This window comes from Marmota flaviventris, chromosome X, assembly GCF_047511675.1.
Source record: "Marmota flaviventris isolate mMarFla1 chromosome X, mMarFla1.hap1, whole genome shotgun sequence".
NCBI classification, from domain to species: Eukaryota; Metazoa; Chordata; class Mammalia; order Rodentia; family Sciuridae; genus Marmota; species Marmota flaviventris.
The window spans coordinates 59,361,999-59,380,669 of record NC_092518.1 but is presented as its reverse complement, the minus strand read 5'-3'; the positions used below and the strand labels follow the sequence as shown (position 1 = coordinate 59,380,669).

At 37.4% G+C, this 18,671-nt stretch overlaps 1 protein-coding gene across 2 annotated transcripts in view; it reads right to left on the bottom strand.

The window, feature by feature from the left end:
* The window catches only part of Ophn1 (oligophrenin 1), a 379,198-nt gene that overhangs the window by 25,852 nt on the left and 334,675 nt on the right, over window positions 1-18,671 (bottom strand). For both annotated transcript variants that reach the window (XM_027935819.2, XM_071606174.1), the window contains exon 20: window positions 1,468-1,615. In XM_027935819.2, coding sequence (XP_027791620.1) covers window positions 1,468-1,615 — 148 coding nt within the window. The remainder of the gene's footprint in view (window positions 1-1,467; window positions 1,616-18,671) is intronic.

The following is an 18,671-nucleotide window of genomic DNA, read 5'->3' as shown; positions in this document are numbered from 1 at the left end:
TACATTACTGGTGGGACTGCTGATTGGTGCAGCCATCTGGAAAGCAGTATGGAGATTCCTTGGAAAACTGGAATAGAACCACCATTTAACCCAGCTATCCCACTTCTCGGTTTATACCCAAAGGACTCAGAAACAGCATACTATAGGGACACAGCCACATCAATGTTTATAACAGCAGGATCCACAATAGCTAAATCATGGAACCAACCTAGATGCCCTTCAGTAGATGAATGGATAGGGAAAATTTGGTATATACACACAATGGAAAACTACTCAGCATTAAAAGAGAATAAAATCATGGCATTTGCAGATAAATGGATGAAGTTGGAGAATATAATGCTAAGTGAATAAGCAAGCCAATCCCCCCCAAAAAGGTCGAATGTTCTCTTTGATATGAGGATGCTGATGCATAATGGCGATTGGGGGTGGGGAGCATGGGAGAAATGGAGGAACTTTAGATAGGGCAAAGGGGAGGGAGAGGAAAGGTGGGGGTTAGGGGGGAGGAATGATGGTGGAATGAGTTAGACATTATTACCCTAAATACATGTATAAGACACAAATGGTGTTACTTTGTGTACAATCAGTGTCTTGAAAAATTGTGCTCTATATGTGTAATATGAAATGAATTGCATTCTGGCATCAGGTATAAAAAATCAGAATAAATTAAAAAATAAGACCAAAAGAATGGATAAAATCACAGAGGAATATAACAGAGAGAAGGAAAAGCCATAGAGGAAACTGAGATGGAATATCTAGTGAGGCAAAAGGAAAGTTGGTATCCTGGAAACCAAGTTCAGTGTTTTAAGGAGGAGGAAGTAGTCAACTGTATCTAATGCTGCTCATAAGCTGAGTAAGGGGAGAATAATGGAGTGGCTATTTCATTTGATCACATGGAGATTATTAGTGACTTTTGCAAGAATGTTCTCAGTGGAATAGTGGTGGGTGGGGCATAGGTCCATGTAGAATGTTTAGAGTCTCATTCCTAGCAATTATTCCACTGACTGGCATTTGTTTGTTCACATACATGTATCTCACTTTATCCCACAAGCTCCTTAGGGATACATACTGGGCACCTAGCATAGTACCTGGCTCATAGTAGGTTTTCAATCCATGTTAGCCATATATGAGTTTAAAACCTAAGCATGTTCAGAAAGCATCTTATTTATGCATTTCCATGTATTAGGCACACAGATCTAAGAATACTGTGGATCCTCCTCTGATATTATAAAGAAAGGATCATGGTAGCATCTTTTACAAAGTAATCCCTGTCCTATCCAAAACCAAAAAAGTAATTTCCTCTCTAGGAATAAATATAAGCTTTGCTTCTCCAAGATGCTTTTAAACCTAGAAGCCAGGAAAGGCTTATATTTGCATGGATAAAAATGGTCACACCCCCACTTCTGCCCCTCAATGACTTCTTTGTGTCTAATCACCATTTAGAAGCTAAGGGTGAATATGAGTACTAACCTTCACTTTCATCCAGGGAAGAAGTATAGAAAACCGCCCTTTCTCGCAGTAATCGCTTTGAAATTGTGATTGGTTTGTGTCTTCTTGCTGTCACTCGAGGTGGAGGCACTGGGGGTGCAGTGTTCTCCTCTGGTGGACCCAAATAGATCTGTGGAGGGATAAGGAAGATATCCAGGAGGCAATTATATCCAGTTTTTTTGTCCCTAATACTGCCTACCACCTGATATCTGCTAACATTACACTTAGGGTCTGCTGTAAATATGCTAATATGGTTAAATGAATTATGGGGATTTTCTAAACCATTCTACTAGCAAGTGTTTAGATATCTCTTCCCATTTTTATGAAACAAAATGTAACACTCCTTAGTGTGAGACAAAGAATGCAGACAAAAGACTACAACATCAGTCCTGGTTTTCTACTTTCTGCCTGGGAGACCTGAGGGAAGTCATTTCTCTTCAACGAGCCTCTGTGTTCTCTTCTGTAACACAGGGGCAACACCACCTACCACACAGGATATGATAAAAATCAGATTCAAAGAGTTATTAAGATACTTTTTGAGAGAGTCTTAAATATGGCAGAATGGACCTAGGCAGTGGATTCTGAGAGCAAAAACACAGAAAGGAGGCAGTGAAGGAACAGCTGATCTGACAGGTGGGAGACATAAATGTTCTTAGACTCAATATTATAATGTCCAAGACCTGGAGTGACTTGAAGATTGGTTACCAGAATAGGAAATAAGCACAGAATTCCCTAACCTCAAATGTGGAACAGGGTGGGAGAAATGGGGAGGGACAACAGGCAGAGAAAGAGGGAGCAGTAAAGCACAAAGTCCACTCCCTTAACAACATTTGGAAAGAGGCAGAAAAAAAAAAAAAGGCATGGCAGCAACAGCGGTGTCCTTGAAGCAGATCAAGCAGTATAAAACCAAATCATAAATAGAAAGCCATGCCAGGATCCACAGCCATTTTGTGAAGCCCAGAGCTGAACAGTCACCCCCATAAATCAACACAGCATTCTCCCCACTTCCAGAAAGAAGCAAGTTAAACTAGAGGGTAGTGGGTTCTCTTAAGGATCCCTCTAGAAAGAACTTGTAAAGGGATCACTACTAGCCCAAAGTTGCTGAAACCCCTCCACCTGACCATAAAAAGGGGGAGCAGGGTGGAACAACCAACCCAGGAACTGCTCGCCCAAATCAGCGCTCTGTACAGCTGTCATGGAAGGCTGGGCAGAGACAGAGCAGACACCTGCAATTCACACACAGCAGCAGAACTGAAAGCTCAGATCCAAGCAGCAAGACAGTTTTGGCAGCAAGCAGAAGAAAGGGGAAAGGGGAGCCATTAGAACTGCTGCTGCAGCCTGCTGTCCCTGGGATGAGACACAGAGGGGAGTTGCCTGAGTTCTAAGAAGTCTAGAGGGATTGTCCCTGATTGCAGTCACAGTCTGCATAAGGCCATCCTGGAGGGAAGCTTCCTGGATATCCAGCTGCATAGAGTGATGGTTCCCTAGATCATGGCAGCAGCTGGTGGAAGGCTGGGATGAGAAGTTGCCTGAGTTTTCAGGAAGCTTAAAGGGAAGAGGCCTGGACCATTACCAAAGCCAACAAGAGGTCAGTTAAGGCAAACATTTGCCTGGGTCCAAGGCAGCTGACCCTTGGGCACATGTACTGTGTGACAGGACACTGTTTTCTTTTTTTTAAGTATTCATTTTTTAGTTGTAGTTGGACACAACACCTTTTTTTCACTTATTTATTTTTATTTGCTGCTGAGGATTGAACCCAGGGTCTCACATGTGCGAGGTGCTCTACCACTGAGCCCCAACCCCAGCCCAAGGGCATTGTTTTGATCCTGTCTCAACCCTGCATCAGTCAGCAGAGGGAATCAGTGCCCACCCTTCACAGCCAGGGGCAGTGGAAACTGGAACCTAGGTGAGTCAGCTGAATCTCTTTACTCAGTACCCCAGTAAGCTGCATAGGCCAGGATCTGTACCACAGATCCCCCATGGAGAATCCACAACCACAGGACCTGTGCTTGCAGACAGCCATTATGCTTTATGCCTTCATGAAAACGATCCTGTAGAGGGGAGTGGGTATTTGATGACCCACAGCAATAGCAGCAATAGCCCAGAGCCCTGCGTCCTGAACTCCTGCACAAAACAGAAACAACCAACAGACACAACTTCACATACTCCACATACTCAATGCAGTCAGCCACAGGTCCCTGAGCTGACAAAACAAATCAGACTAGTGGGAGGTCCAAAGAAACCAGGAGATAATATTATGCTAAGTGAAATTAGCCAATCCCCAAAAAACCAAGTGCTGAATGATTTCTCTGATTTAAGGATGTTGATCCATAATATGCTATGGGGGGGTGGGCATGGGAGGATTAAATGAACTCTAGACAGGGCAAAGGGGAAAGGGGGAGGGAGGGGAAGGGAGGGAAACAGAGGTAGGAAAGATGGTGGAACACGATGGTCATCATTACCCTATGTAGATATAAGGAGACACAAACATGTGACTTTACTTTGTGTACAACCAGAGATATGAAAAATTGTGCTCTATATGTAAAATATGAATTGTAATGCATTCTATTGTCATATATAACAAATCAAAATTTAAAAAAGAAACTAGGGGAGGGACTCCTCTACCCAGGAATCTCTGGAGGAATTAGAAGACAAATAATGATGGATATTTTTTAAATGTCCCAAATCCTAAAATGAAATCCAAACCAAGATTCAAAAAGAATTTTCTTCACCTTGGCACGGTTTATACTATAAATAACTCAAACATCAACTTTGATCATGAATATTACTATTTATCTTGATTGTGAGTTGTTACCCTAATAGCCATTATTGTACCTTCAACCCATGTAAACGTATTTCTTTTAATGGTTTAAAGCACTAATTGGAATCATTCTTTCTATCTTTGACTTCCTAGCCCTAGTTTATACTTGACCCTCTTAATTGCTACTCTCCCACTCACACTGTCTTCCAGTACCAGAAATACCCCTATCCACCTTTTTTAACCCTTTTTACCTTAGTGAGTATTATTCTTTTCTACCTTTTCTCTTTTTAATTTTTTAATCTCTTTTGCCCATTTTTCTCCCTTTCAGCCCTTGTATAATTTTACAGCAATTTCACTATATTTAATAACTAATTTTCAAGACATTCCAGAACTTTTTACTACAGGTTTATACCTGTATTAGAGGAACTGGTGAAGCACTATATTTACAAGTCATTCACTTTTTATCAGGCTGAATTGTAAGTGGCTGGGCTCTGAACTGATTGTAGTAAATAGGGTTCTGGGCTTCCCTCAAAGTGGTGCTTATATTGGCATCAGCAAAGGTCATGATATGAGTTAAATATCCACACCTAGATATTCACCCAACCCAGGGCTCTTAAGAAGTTCACAAAGCAGTCTCTTGCTTAAAAGAAGCAAAAACCACCCCAATAAATGGATAGATATACAAGTGATATTAAAAATCAAGGGAACAAACTACCCCAAACAATACATAACACTTCAACAACTGACTCCATTGGCATTACAGTGGAAGAAATGTCAGAGAAAGTAGAAAGTTCACAGTTAAAATGATTAATAAACTAAAAGAAAAAGTAATAGAAAAAATAGGATGAAAATACAGGAAGTGAAAGATTATTTCAATAAAGAGATAAAGTTTCTGGAGGTTGGGGTGTAGCCCAGTGGTAGAGTGCTTGCCTCACATGTGTGAGGCACTGGATTCAATCCTCAGCAAAGTAGAAGAATGATTTTTGAAAGTGATTAAGGGGATTGATGGGGAGGGAGGAAGAGACTGGATAGGGAAGAAGACTGGAATGTATCTGACCTAACTTTCCTACATAATACGTGAATATGCCACAGCGAACCTCGCTATCAAGTATTTCCACAAGACACTAACTGAAATCAAAAACAAAAAAGCCTATAAGTAAATAACAGAAAGATCAGTAGAAGGAAGAGATCAAAGGAAGGGGAAGTACTAGGGACTGAATTAGAGAAAATTTTATTTCATGCTTTCATAATTATGTCAAAATAAATCCTAATGTATAACTAAAAAGGTTCAATAAAAATCGATTGGGGAAAAAAAGAGATAAAACTATAATTATCTTGCCTATTTTTCATGGGCTGAACATCTAACCAAACCATATAGAATTGTTTGTTCAACTTGCCACTCTTGGAAGAAAATCTTGAGGCCCCTTCCTATGTATCATAGTTGCTGTGGAAAAGTGAAAATATGAAACCTGGAAAGAAAAGATGCTTTTTATCATCTGAGACTGCAATGCAGAAGAAGAGTAAACATACCCTCATGCACATATACACATAGGCACTCAATATTTCTGAAAAGATACTAAGGAATCCGGTTACATCCTTAGTCTCAAGGCAGAAATAATAATTGGCTGGGGAAAATAAGGAGGGAAACTTATTTTTCTCTCCTATATAATTTTGTTCTTTTAAAATTTCATACCACAGTGCGTTGCCTGCCTATTCAAAAAATAAAAGTAACATATAATTAAAAAGTTAAAACAAAGTGTCTTGGATACTATATAGAGTGCTGAAGGAGTGCAGAAGAGCTGTAATTAGAATTTTTATATAGTAGTTCATGTGAACTTAAGGATTTTCCGCTTCCTAGGGAGACTGACCTTTTGGCCTGTATGCCTCCACTTTGGGATGACACATACATATGGTGAAGAAAGAAGGGAATCACTGTTGCCAGCCAGTGAGAGTAACAATATCAAGCCCAAAAATTAGTGTGAAGAGAAATGTTAGAACCCAACATCCTAGTGTACAAAAGTCAAAACAGAAATTACATGATTGGAAACGCATACTAAGCCTGTGTAAAAGCTGGACCTTGGCAAGGAACAATAGTGGAAAAGAAAAGTCACTATATGTCTCATGGTTATAAGGAAGAGACAATATGACATAACAGCAAGATCAGCACTGAGACCACACAGTTCTAGGTCATACTCCTGGTCATAGTATTCTAAATAGCTATTACTTGTGAGCATCTACTTGGGCACTATAATAGTTTTTATGAATATTCCATGCTATTCCCCAACACACCATGGTTTTTGTACTGACTATTTATTCAACCTAGAATGGTCTTCTTCCACATATCCATAAAATTTGTTCTTGCTCTCTCCATTCTCCAGGATTCTTATCATATATACCTTTCTCAATAAGGCTTTTCAGGCCTCATCTATCTAAATTTAACATGTCTCCCTCTACCCAAATCTTCCTGTTTTTTCCTTCCTGGTTCTTTTTCTTTTTTCTCCTTAGCATGTGTTATCAATTTCTACCATTTTATATATTTTACTCATTTATTTAGTTTGTTGCCTGTCTCTTGATAAAAATTTAAGCTTTATAAAAGCTTTCTGCCTTATCCACAGTGGTTCCTCTAGCACCTAAAAGAGTGCTTGAAATTGCTGCGTTAAGAAAAAAAAAAGACATTTATAGTTGTGATATAAAAGGCCAAATTGCACCCTGCAAAGATCAAAAATAGCTTCATAAATCTTCTTCTGGCTAAGAGGGGGCAACAGGGACTAGTCTAGGACAACAAACTAAGACATATACATGACTAACATAAAAATATTCAATATCACAAAGACATCTGGGAAATGCAAATTAAAATCACAGTGAGATACTACTACATACTTATTAGAAAGTAAAAATTTTGCAAAAAAATTCCTGTACCACAATGCAGCAGATATGAAGCAATTTATTCTTTCACTGCTGGTGGGAATATAAAATGGTACATTGAAAGATTGGATTTTAAAAATGACCTAATGAAATAGATAATTAAAGAAGGTGAATTCATAGTTTAAAAACTCCTGAAGAAGAAATTTCCAGGCTTAGATGTTTTAGCTGGAGAATTCTACCAAACATATAAACAATTAACATGGATTTTGTAATTTCTTTCAGAAAATAAAATGATACATTTACTTAAGTAAATAGCTTGACAATTTTTTAAAAACTCTAAACATATAATTATTATGTACCTAAAGAGAATACAGGACTATAGGCTTGTACCTAAGTATTCATTGCAGTTGATTTTATTTTTATTTTTATTTATTATTTATTTGGGGGGATACCAGGGATTGAACCTGCTCAGGAGCACTCGAACACTGAGCTGCATCCCCAGGCCTATTTTGTATTTTATTTAGAGACAGGGTCTCACTGAGTCGCTTAGCACCTGACTTTTGCTAAGGCTGGCTTTGAACTTGTGATCCTCCTATCTCAGTCCCCTGAGCCACAGAGATTACAGGCACACACCACTTCGCACAGCACAGTTGTATTTATAATAGCCCCAAATTGGGAAACAACTCAAACGACCATCAATGCATGAACACATAGCCAAATTATGTATATGTGATGGAACACAACTTAGCAAAACAAAGGAACAAACTACCAATTCATTCAACAATTTGAATTAACCTCAGAATAATTATGCTGAATGAAAAAAGCTAAACCAAAAAAAGTATATAGTACATGATTGCATTTATATAAAACTCTAGAAAATGCAAATCAATCTATATTGACAGAAAGCTCATCAGTAGTTGCCTGAGGTGGGTACGTGGGAAGTATCCACCTCAAAATCAGCTCATAACTTTGCAGGGGAAGATGAACATGTTCATTATCTTGATTGTGGCAAAGATGTAGGTGTGTGCATGCATGTGTGTGTGTGTGTGTGTGTGTATTCAATATCATAAAGACATCAGAGAAATGCAAATTAAAATCATAGTGAGAGACTACTACACACTTATTAGAATATAAAATTTTGCAAAACATTTTATATATACATATATATAATTATATATACACATATATTTGATGTATATGTCAAAACTTATGAAATTTAAGAAATTATTATAACAATTTATACACATACCAATAATCTTAAGAGTGCCTGTTTCTTTGCAAATGTTTGTTTAGCAAGAATATCTCTATATTAAGATCATAAAAATATTTTCCTATATTTTAAGTACTGTTTTCTTACTTTCAGGTTTAGACATATATAATGCTTACTTGGAATTTATTTTTGTTTATGGTGTGAGACAGAAATAATTCTAATTTTATCAAATTAATAACCAATTTTCCATATTAGATTTCCAAATAAAACTTAAAACTATCAAAACAAATTAGAAATATGAGCTATCATGGAAAATAATGGCAGCTGTGACTTATAAACATTATAAATTCTTTAATATGAAATATGCCATTAAAATTTCTTAAGGTAAGCAATAAATGAGAAAACATTTGCAATATACTTAACAGACAATGGGTTAATATGAAATCAGTAAGAAATAGATTAAGAGCTAAAATAGAAAAATGGACAAAGGCATTAAAACATATTTAAAAAGAACAAAATCAGCTCATAAACATAAAAACAACTTCACTGGTAATTATAAAAACCTGCATATTAAATGAACAATATATCACATTTTTCCTATTAGACTAATACTATTTATTAAAAATCATATTGTCCTGAACTGACAAAGGACTAGGTAAAATAATCACCTTGTAAGTCTGGTTGGGATGGTGCTTTGTTCTTGATTATATATTGAAAGGAAATTAATCATTATATTGAAGAGACAGCTAAACTCCCATGTTCACTGGAGCACTATTCACAAATCACCTAAATATCTATCAACTGATGAATGAATAAAGAAAATGTAGTATCTATACCCATTGGAATACCATTCATCCACAAAAAGAATGTAATCCTGTCATTTTCAGCAAAATGTATGGTGATCATGTTAAGCAAAATAAGTCAGATGCAGAAAGATAGTACCACATAATCTCACTCATACGTGGACTCTGATAAAGTTGATCTCATAGAAGTTGAGACTAGAATGGTGGTTAGCAGAGGCTGGGGAGAGTAGTTTGGAGGAAGGTATGAGGAAATATTGATCAATGGATAATTAGTTATAGTTAAATAAGAATAAGACTTTCTAGTGTGCTGTTTGTGCAGAAGGGTGAGTGTATGTTAATAATGGTGTACTGTATATTTCAAGAAGGTAAAAGAAAGAATTTTCAAAGTTTTTACCATAAATAAATGATATTAAATGTTTGAAGAGGTAAACATGTTTACCCTAATTTAAACTTCATGCAATACATACACGTATCAAAACATTACATGGTACAATGTTAATATGTATATTTTTTATGTTTTAATGCGCCAGTTAAAAATTTAAAAAATGGTAATATAGATTTATATAAATTATTAAGTAAATATTTTAAAGCAGCTTACAGAATAGTTACTATAGTATGATACCATTGTTCACAAATTGCTTATGTATGTTTGTGTTCACATGTATTTGTCTGGTTTTTGTATTTGTCTTCTTATGTATATGAGTGGTACTTGGGATTGAACACAGAGACTTGCACATACTAGGCAATGCTCTATTGCTGAGATACATTCACAGCTTTTCTTAAAAATTTCATTTTGAGACAGGGTCTCTCTAAGGTACTGAGGCTGGCCTGGAACTTGCAATTCTTCTGCCTCACCCTCCCAAATAGCTGGGACCACAGGTAAGCACCACCACACCTGATTGTATTTGTTTTTTATTGTTAAGAAATGATCTAAACTTTAGGAAATCCAACACACCTGAGTTCAAATCTCAGCTCAGTCACTTATAACCTGTGTTATCAATTTTCTAATTTGTCAAAAATTTTTCATACCTATGTTCATGTATAATTGTTATGCTCAACTGATTATATATATATATATATATATATATATATATATATATATATATATGTACTTATATAGTATAAATCCTTTCCTCCTCTCTCCAGGACCTTTCCATTTGCTCCAGAATATAGCTTCTCAAGTGAGGGAAATATTGTCTTCCAGGAAACACTATTTAGAAAATGTTTTGGTAGTTGTAGATGGACAGCATGCCATTTTATTTGTTAATTTTTTTTATGTGGTACTTAGGATCGAACCCAGAACCTCACATGTGCTAAACAAGTGCTCTGCCACTAAGCTACAGCCCCGGCCCTTCCAAGAAACATTTTGTAATATCTGTAGAAATATTTTATTTATTATCATAACTGTGTAAGGGGGTTTGAAATCTGGTGAGGAGAGGCCAGGGATGTTTGTTAACATCTTAAAATACACAGGAAATCTCCATAACAACAAAAAATTATTGGCCCCAAATGTCAAAATAGTACAAAAGTTGAGAAACCTGCTCTAGAAAAGTGAATAGGAATGCCAAATGAGAATAAAATTAATAAGTATGGATTGGATTCAAGAAAATTTTTGTCCTGAGCTGAATTTCTGAAAGTATTTTGAAAATTTTCAGTTGGGTAATCAGAGTACACATTTAATATGAAATGCCTTTGGATTGCTTCAAAAGAAGTGTCGATAATGGAAACAAACTCATCCTCTGTTATTTCTCCTTGCTCAGTTGTCATCCCTGCTGAGCATTCACTATGATTGGCCCATAGATGTCCCCCTCTCAAATGACCCCACCTCATACTTCAGAGGAAGGTAGGTCATTAGAAATAAACGTCAACTTTCTATCCCCATACTCCATACTGACAACTCATTGGCATTTACACTCAAGATCTTACTTCATCTCCTTTTCACTTTCTAAAAAGGAACACCTCTACCTGTGCTCTGTATCTCATTTCTTCATGGCTCCTCAAGGCCCTTCCTCCATTTTGGCCCTGTCTATTACAATATTCTTTCTCAAAATCATGCACACTAACTGTCTCTCCTAACTGAAAAGCATTGCCCCACCTGTCATCACATTCCTTTCATTCCTCACTTTCAGGAGAGATTGGCCTCCATTGCTTTGTACCTCCTTTGCTCCACAACCTCTTCTCTACCAACACCACTCTTCTATAACTGCCTTTACAAAAATTGCCAAATCTGGTCTGGTATTGTGGCTCAGAGGTAGAGTGCTTGCCTAGCATGCGTGAGGCACTGGGTTCAATCCTCAGCACCACATAAAGTAAAATAAAGACATTGTGTTCACCTATAACTAAAAAATAAATATTTAAAAAACGCCAGATCCAGAAGGCACTTCACAATCTTATTTTGACTTTGCTTCAGCATATGAAATAGTTACATATTCTCTAAAAACACCTTTCCCTTTCCCTTCCTGAATGTCCATTTCTTACTTCTCTGAATACTGTCTCTCTTTCACTGGCTTCTTCTAAATGTTCATCTTCTCTAGGACTGTGCTTTCAGGCCGCTAATGATCTCACTAATCAAACCCATTCACTATTTCAGCAGTTTCATTCACTTTCACAGTTTGTAATACCAGATTTCTCTACACATTTCTATACCAACATTTCTATTTGTCTTTTCAATATTGCCATCTGGATAACCCAGAATATCTCAAGCTCAATATTTCTAGAATTAAACACATTTAATTCTTCCCTAATAATTGCTTATTACCTAAAACAATGATAATTCCCAGGTCAGAAATCTGAACATTAATATCCATACATCCTCCCCTTTCTCACGTCCCACTTCCATTTAGTCAAAAACTTCTATTAATTACACTTCCTTAACATCTCTCTAATCTATCCCCTCTGCTCACTGCCACTGCCTTAGTTCAGATCTTGTGTTTTTTTTCTGATTTAAAAAGTCTCCTGAGTGTTCCTTCCTTTTCCAGGCACCCCTTTCTTTAGTGTGTCTACCCAAGTGCACATAGAATGACCTTTCTATATTAAAATTTAATTGTTATTCCCTGCTTAAAATATTTCAGTGATTTCACATTGTCTTTGGGACAAAGTTCAAATTCCTCAATTAGCACAGAGTGCTTCATAATCTGGTCACTGCCTGTAATCTCCAGCCCTTATTTCCCATATTTCCTACATTCACCTTATACTACAGTCATGGTGAATTATTATAGTTCATTATTCTCTTACTTTTTAATTCTTTGGTTTCTTACCATTCTTCAATTCATTAGTCTCTCATTTATGTGTGAATCCAGAGTTCTCTATGCCTATAAATCAGCTCCTTATGGCAGAGGCTGCTCAGTGCTTCCCAGTAACCATCCTCCCCTTCTTCCTTTTACTAGTGGATGTCACTGAGGTTTAGCTGAAGAGCCATACTTATATCTTAGTCTGCCTTGTAGTGAGGTAAGGTCATGTAAGTTTTAAACAACAGAATACAAGTTGAAGTGACATATACAAACATTTGGATCAAGTTTTTAAACAGAACCTGTCTATATTCTATTTTGTCTCCTTTTGCTTTTTCTCTGGGTGGCAAAAGGAGACAAATGGAATACTACCTGTGACCTAGAGATTGATTAAAAGTGGTGAGGATGGCAGAACTATCCCACTAATCATGAACTGTTCACATCTAGAGTTTTAAACAAGACAAAAATGAATTTCTATCTCACTTAAACTACTAACTTGGCAGTCCCCTGTTACAGGAGGAACTTAATAGAGAAGGTTAACTTGTATCTCAATTAATCCACACCTCTGACTTTCAGGACTTTCCTCATACACTACCAACTGTATGAAGCCTTCACTGATTCCCAAGACAGAAACAGAAGCTATTTGCACATGTGCTTATAACATCCAATGCACATCATCACAGTAGTGATTGGATTACTTCCTGAGGAATAGTTGGTCCAGATTCCACACCAATAGCATGACATTCCTGAGAACAGAGATTTCTTTCTCTTGCATCTCTAGAAACTAGGGCGTAACAGAGTAATAGGCAAGAGGTAACAACTCAATGACAGTTTTTGGAATGAATAGAGACTGGGTGTTGTGGTGTACATGTGTAATCCCAGCTACTACGGAGACTGAAACAGGAGGATCACAAGTTGGAGGCCAGCCTGGGCAACTTAGTAAAACTCTATTTCAAACTAAAAAAATAAAAAGGGCTAGGGATATAGCTCAGTGGTAGCGAGTCCTTGAGTCCAATAGCCAGTCTTAATAATTAATAATAATAATAAATGAATGGATAAATCTTGGCTATCAGGCCCTTTAAAACCTATTAAATAATAGAGCTCCCCATCACACACTTATTCTTCTCCAACTGTTATTGGGATTAAGAACAGTCATTATCAGGTTGGAGTCAGATTCAGCTGTGTTAAGACTCCTCTACTTTCTAGTTATAGAAACTTGGGCAACATTCATAAACTGTAGAGGGTCTCAAACTTGATGCTCAGTTTGCATTTTAAAATTTCAGTTGCAAAATTAAGATAATGCCCTCTACCTCATAGAGTTGTGATGACTGAATAAGATAATACTTTAAAAAGCCTCATCTGGAATATATTAAGCCCTCAAAACATGGCAAATATAATTTTGACCAAGTCTAAAAAGAATGTAAATCTATGTTTCCTTGGAGAGAGACAGAGAGAAACACATACGTTGAAAGGGAAAGAGATAGGGAGAGGTGGAAGAATAAAAAGAAAGATTGAGATTGGAACAAGAGGGGCTCAAATGATTCTGTGCTATACAAATCAGGGAATGTGGATTTAATGGCTTTTTAAGTTCTATTCCACGCTAAATGATCTATTTCTCTCCTCCACAAACTGTCCACTTGTTATTGACAAGACCCCTTCCTTACAACCTGCTCTTCTTCAAGGAACCCCCTAGTCCTTAAAATGAATATGAACTCACCAATTTCCAGAGTTGGTAGTGAGAGCTTACTGTAAAACTTCCAAATAGACTAAGACAGTGGACAAGATTTTTTTGAGATCAGTTCTACCCATGTGCTAGTAGGCAGGGCAGGGCTCAGAGAAAACATTCAGTATGCTTAAAACCATACTTTGTTTAATGAGAGAGTTCTAGAAAAGCAGAGTGGATAATCTGTGATTTCTGCCCTCTCTGAAAACAAAATGTGGCCTGCATAGTCCTACAGTATTCATGGATTGTGACACCCTTCCTACAGATGAAAACCTTGTGGCTGAACTTTATTATCCAAATGTTGGCAATTACTGTGGTGGTAGAAAGAACCTGTTTACTAAGTATTCTTGGGCTATCCAAAAGGCCTCACTCACTCCACATCTCTTTTTTTAATGATGAATTACAACCTACATGGTATTGCTATTTCTTTGGGAAGAGACATAAAACAATAGCACTTTGCTATTCAACATGCCAAGCATATTTCTGCCTCAGGGCCTTTGTACCACTATTACTGGATTTGCTCTTCCTAAGTAATCAACCATGCCTTGTATTTAATATATTCTCTGCCTAAATATCACATCAACAGATGCTTTTTCTTACCATGTAATATAAAATAATAACCCCCCCAAATCTTGCTTCAATTTTTTTCAGAGCATTTATCACCACCTAATAAATATACCAAATTGTCATCTGTCTCTCCCCAGTAGCATATAAGACTCATTTAAAAAGGGCCATTATTTTTTAACAGGTGTACCCCTAGTGCCTAGAATTTTACCCGGCATACAATAAGAATGTCGAATATAACAACCAGATGTGGTGGCACACATCTCTCATCTCAGCTACTTGGGAGGCTAATGCAGGAAGATTACACATTTCAGGCCAGCCTCAGTAACCTAGCAAGACCCTGTCTCAAACCAAAAAAAAAAAAAAAAATTAGAAGGATTTGGGGATGTATCTCCATAGCAGTGCACCTCTCTAGTGCGCATGAGGCCCTGAGTTCAATCCCTTGGCATCACAAATTTAAAAAAATACTTTAGTGATTGTGTACTCAGTGAATAGTTATCATTAGTGCCTTGAAGACAGGACTATAAACTACGGTTGCAACTTGTAGACTTGGGAATGAACACTTAGGGAAAAATGTCATAGTTTTTCTTAAGATAGGGGGAAGGGAAGAGAGGATGATACCAATGTCTCTTGACTTACTGTTGGCATCACAATTTTAATGGGAAAAATTTTAGAGATGAAAAGGAGATTTAGAGAGAAAAGAAAAGAAACTAAGCCTGCTCTATGTAATTCCCCACTGATGTTTTGAGTATTGAGGACTAGTAGGTTTGGATAAAGAAATAACAATCCATCCTTTGAAAACAGAATAAACAAATCCAAAACTTGCAACGTATAGGGCTTTTCTACAGTGCCAAATACCAGGTGGCATAAGATATAAAACTAAGGTCCCCTGCATCTCATAAACTTATAGTAAAGGGGAGGTGACAGTGATTGTAAAAGAAAGTAGAAATGGTGTTTGTAGATGCTGACCCAGAAGACTCACTAAAATATGGATTTGGGGGGTACAAACTTGTCCCAAGTTCAAGCCATGGGTCAGAGTTGGTTTGAAAGGTCATCTCCTATACAGTGTTTACTATATGTCAGGAATAGTTCTAAGTGTTTTACACATATTAATTCATTTATTGACTGTTCACAAATTCTTTTCTCTCCAAAGAGAACTTGGGGTTGATGAAAATGGTTGATTAACTGGCACATTAGGCTCAGCACACAAAAAGATTCCTCTATCCAACCCTTTTCTTAGGATTAAAAGAGGAGAGAATAATTGGAAATATAATTGGCGGGGTCTCAGTCCTCATTTGTCCTCCTCTGGACACTGGATAAATTTTTATATAGCTTAAAAGTTAAGTAGGCATTCTTAACTCATACACAACATAGACTAACTGGGGAGAAAATTAGACAAGATTGGAGACCAAAGGCTTGACTGGGAATAAAGAGTGTGTCTTGTCCAAGGTCACCTGATAGTAAGTGTGAAGGCTATGATATGAACTCAGATTTGTCTGACTTCAAGGCTAACCCTCCACTATATCCATAGCAGTGCACATTTGAAGTTCAAAAGTCATTCCCTGAGTCGGGACAGTATCAGGTAGAACATATTTTCCCACCCTTTGAACTCTAGACACAGAAAGACAGACTGATTTGCCTTCTGAGAGTAATTAGGATACCTGGTGTCTCCCAGTCTTCACAAGGTATTTCAGAAAAAAATAAATCCTCAGGATGGCCAGAGTAGAGTGTAGGGGCAAACCAGTGTTTACTTGTTTTCTGGGCACATGGTTGGCACTAAGTGAATGTTAGGCAGAGTTAAATTCTAAAAGCATGGTGTAAGAGAATTCAATATCCAAGAAACATGATTCTATTCTGATGGGCCTTGGCTGTTGCCCAGGTTGTAGTCAGGAGCCCAACTCCTGGGAATTCCTCTTCTGAAGGGTTCTGAGGACTAAAATCTTGATGATACCATTTGTTGGGCTTTGAGGCACAGCCAGGAAAAGGATCACCTCTGCTTGCAAGAGGGCTGAAAAACTGCTTGCCTAAGTTTGGTCACGTATTACTCTCCTTCTGAATTCTTCTCTGTCATGTCTTTAGGTGTGAAAAAGAGAAGAAATTTAATATAAGATGGTCATTTCCAATTGCCAAAGGTCAAGAGATCCAGACTCAACTCTTGGAAATCTTGGCAGACCTGAACAACTATCCAGATTTGCCCCAGATGCCGCTCCAGGGTTGCAAATATCAGATTGTATAAAAAACATCTCGCCTTTCTATAAATCAAAGCTACAATACTTGGCCCTGATGAATCCCAGCTTTCCACTGAGTCTCCATTTACACTGTGGCTGATGCTATGTTGAACTTTCTGGGGTCTAGTTATATTAGCAGAAACCATATTCTGAACAACATTAGAAACAAAGGTGGCAATGGGGTCAAAAATAATGAGCTCTTAGCATTTGGCACAAACCACTTTAAACATCAAGTGTGTCACTAAGTTTGCTTAGAGTATGTACAGAACTTTGAAAATGTCACGTCTGTTGTTTCCAAGAGCCAACTTTTTAAAAGAGGGCTGTCACTAAGTCTGTCTTTGGACTCAGCAACACATAGTCTTTAAGGCCTTTTTAGATGTAACATTCTAGAATATTATCTAGTCCTACCCATACATTATACTTAAGGGAAAACTGATGTCCAAAGAGGGAAAGTGACTTGCTCAAGTTCCCCAAGGAAGTATATGGTAAACAGAGACTAGTATCCAAGAGTTCTATTGCTCAAGGTAGCTTTTCGCCTTAAAATGTTGCACCTATTGTAGGAAACAGCTGTATACTCCCCTGGATTATGGTCTATAATTCATGCTCTGATTGTCTTTCCATTCCCCTGGCCAGTTGCCTTAGGATTAGAATACCAAGGCATAGAGAAAGTGAAGTTTGATCCTGTTAAGAAAAAACAAAACTATCTGTGCAGCATGGTTGATTGTGTACTTTCTACAAGAATGGAATGGTAGATTTCAAGCGGTGTTTTCATTTTAGACTAGCCTAGGCTGATTTTAGACTAGAAAAGTAAAGAATTCCTCTATTATTGAAAATCATTAGTCAATAATGGCTTGAAGAAAGTGTCTTTTGAGTACAAATCTTAATAGATACCAAGGCGAAAGGAGTATAAGAAAATATCATTGCTAAGACAAAGTTCATCTTCTGTCATTACAGGAAAAAGATGATGGCATAGGGAATGGAGAGGTGGTAAAATTTGGTGGGAAATATATTATGTACAGAGTACTTGACAAATTTATCTCATTGAAACCTCTCAACAACCAGTGGTAGTACTTCTAATCATTAGTCTATTTGTTTATTTATTTATTTATTTACTTACTTACTTATTTATTGGCACTGGGGATTGAACCCAGGGCCACTTAACCACTGAGACACATCCCCAGCCCTTTTTATATTTTATTGAAAGACAGGGTCTTGCTAAATTGCTTAGGGCCTCACTAAATTGCTTAGGGCCTTGCTAAATTTTACCACCAAATTTTACCACCTCTCCTTTCCCTATGCCATCATCTTTTTCCAGTAATGACAGAAGATGAACTTTGTCTTAGCAATGATATTCTCTCATACTCCTTGCTGACTTTGAACTCACAATCCCCCTGCCTCAGCCTTCTAAGCCACTGGGATTATAGCCATGTGCCCCAATGCCCAGCTATTAGCCTCATTTTTAAAATGAAGCAACTAAGGATGTAAAGTGGCTTGCTCCAGACCACCCAGCTAGTAAAGGATGAAAAGTAGAAATGACCCCAGTTCCATCAAGTTCCAAAGTTTCTTTTCATTCTTTCCAAACACTGGTGATATTTGGAAAGCATACAACAGTAGCCTGGACATTTTTAGGGTTCTTTGTAAGAAATCACAATCCAAAAAAAAAAAACCATGGACCTAGTCATCAGTCCCCAAATCTCAGACAAAGAAAAAATCCACCCAATCTCTCAATGCATCTCCACTGATTACTGTTCTCTGAAATTTCTACTGGCACTTGAGAAAACTCAAGTCTGATCCATCTTGTCCTC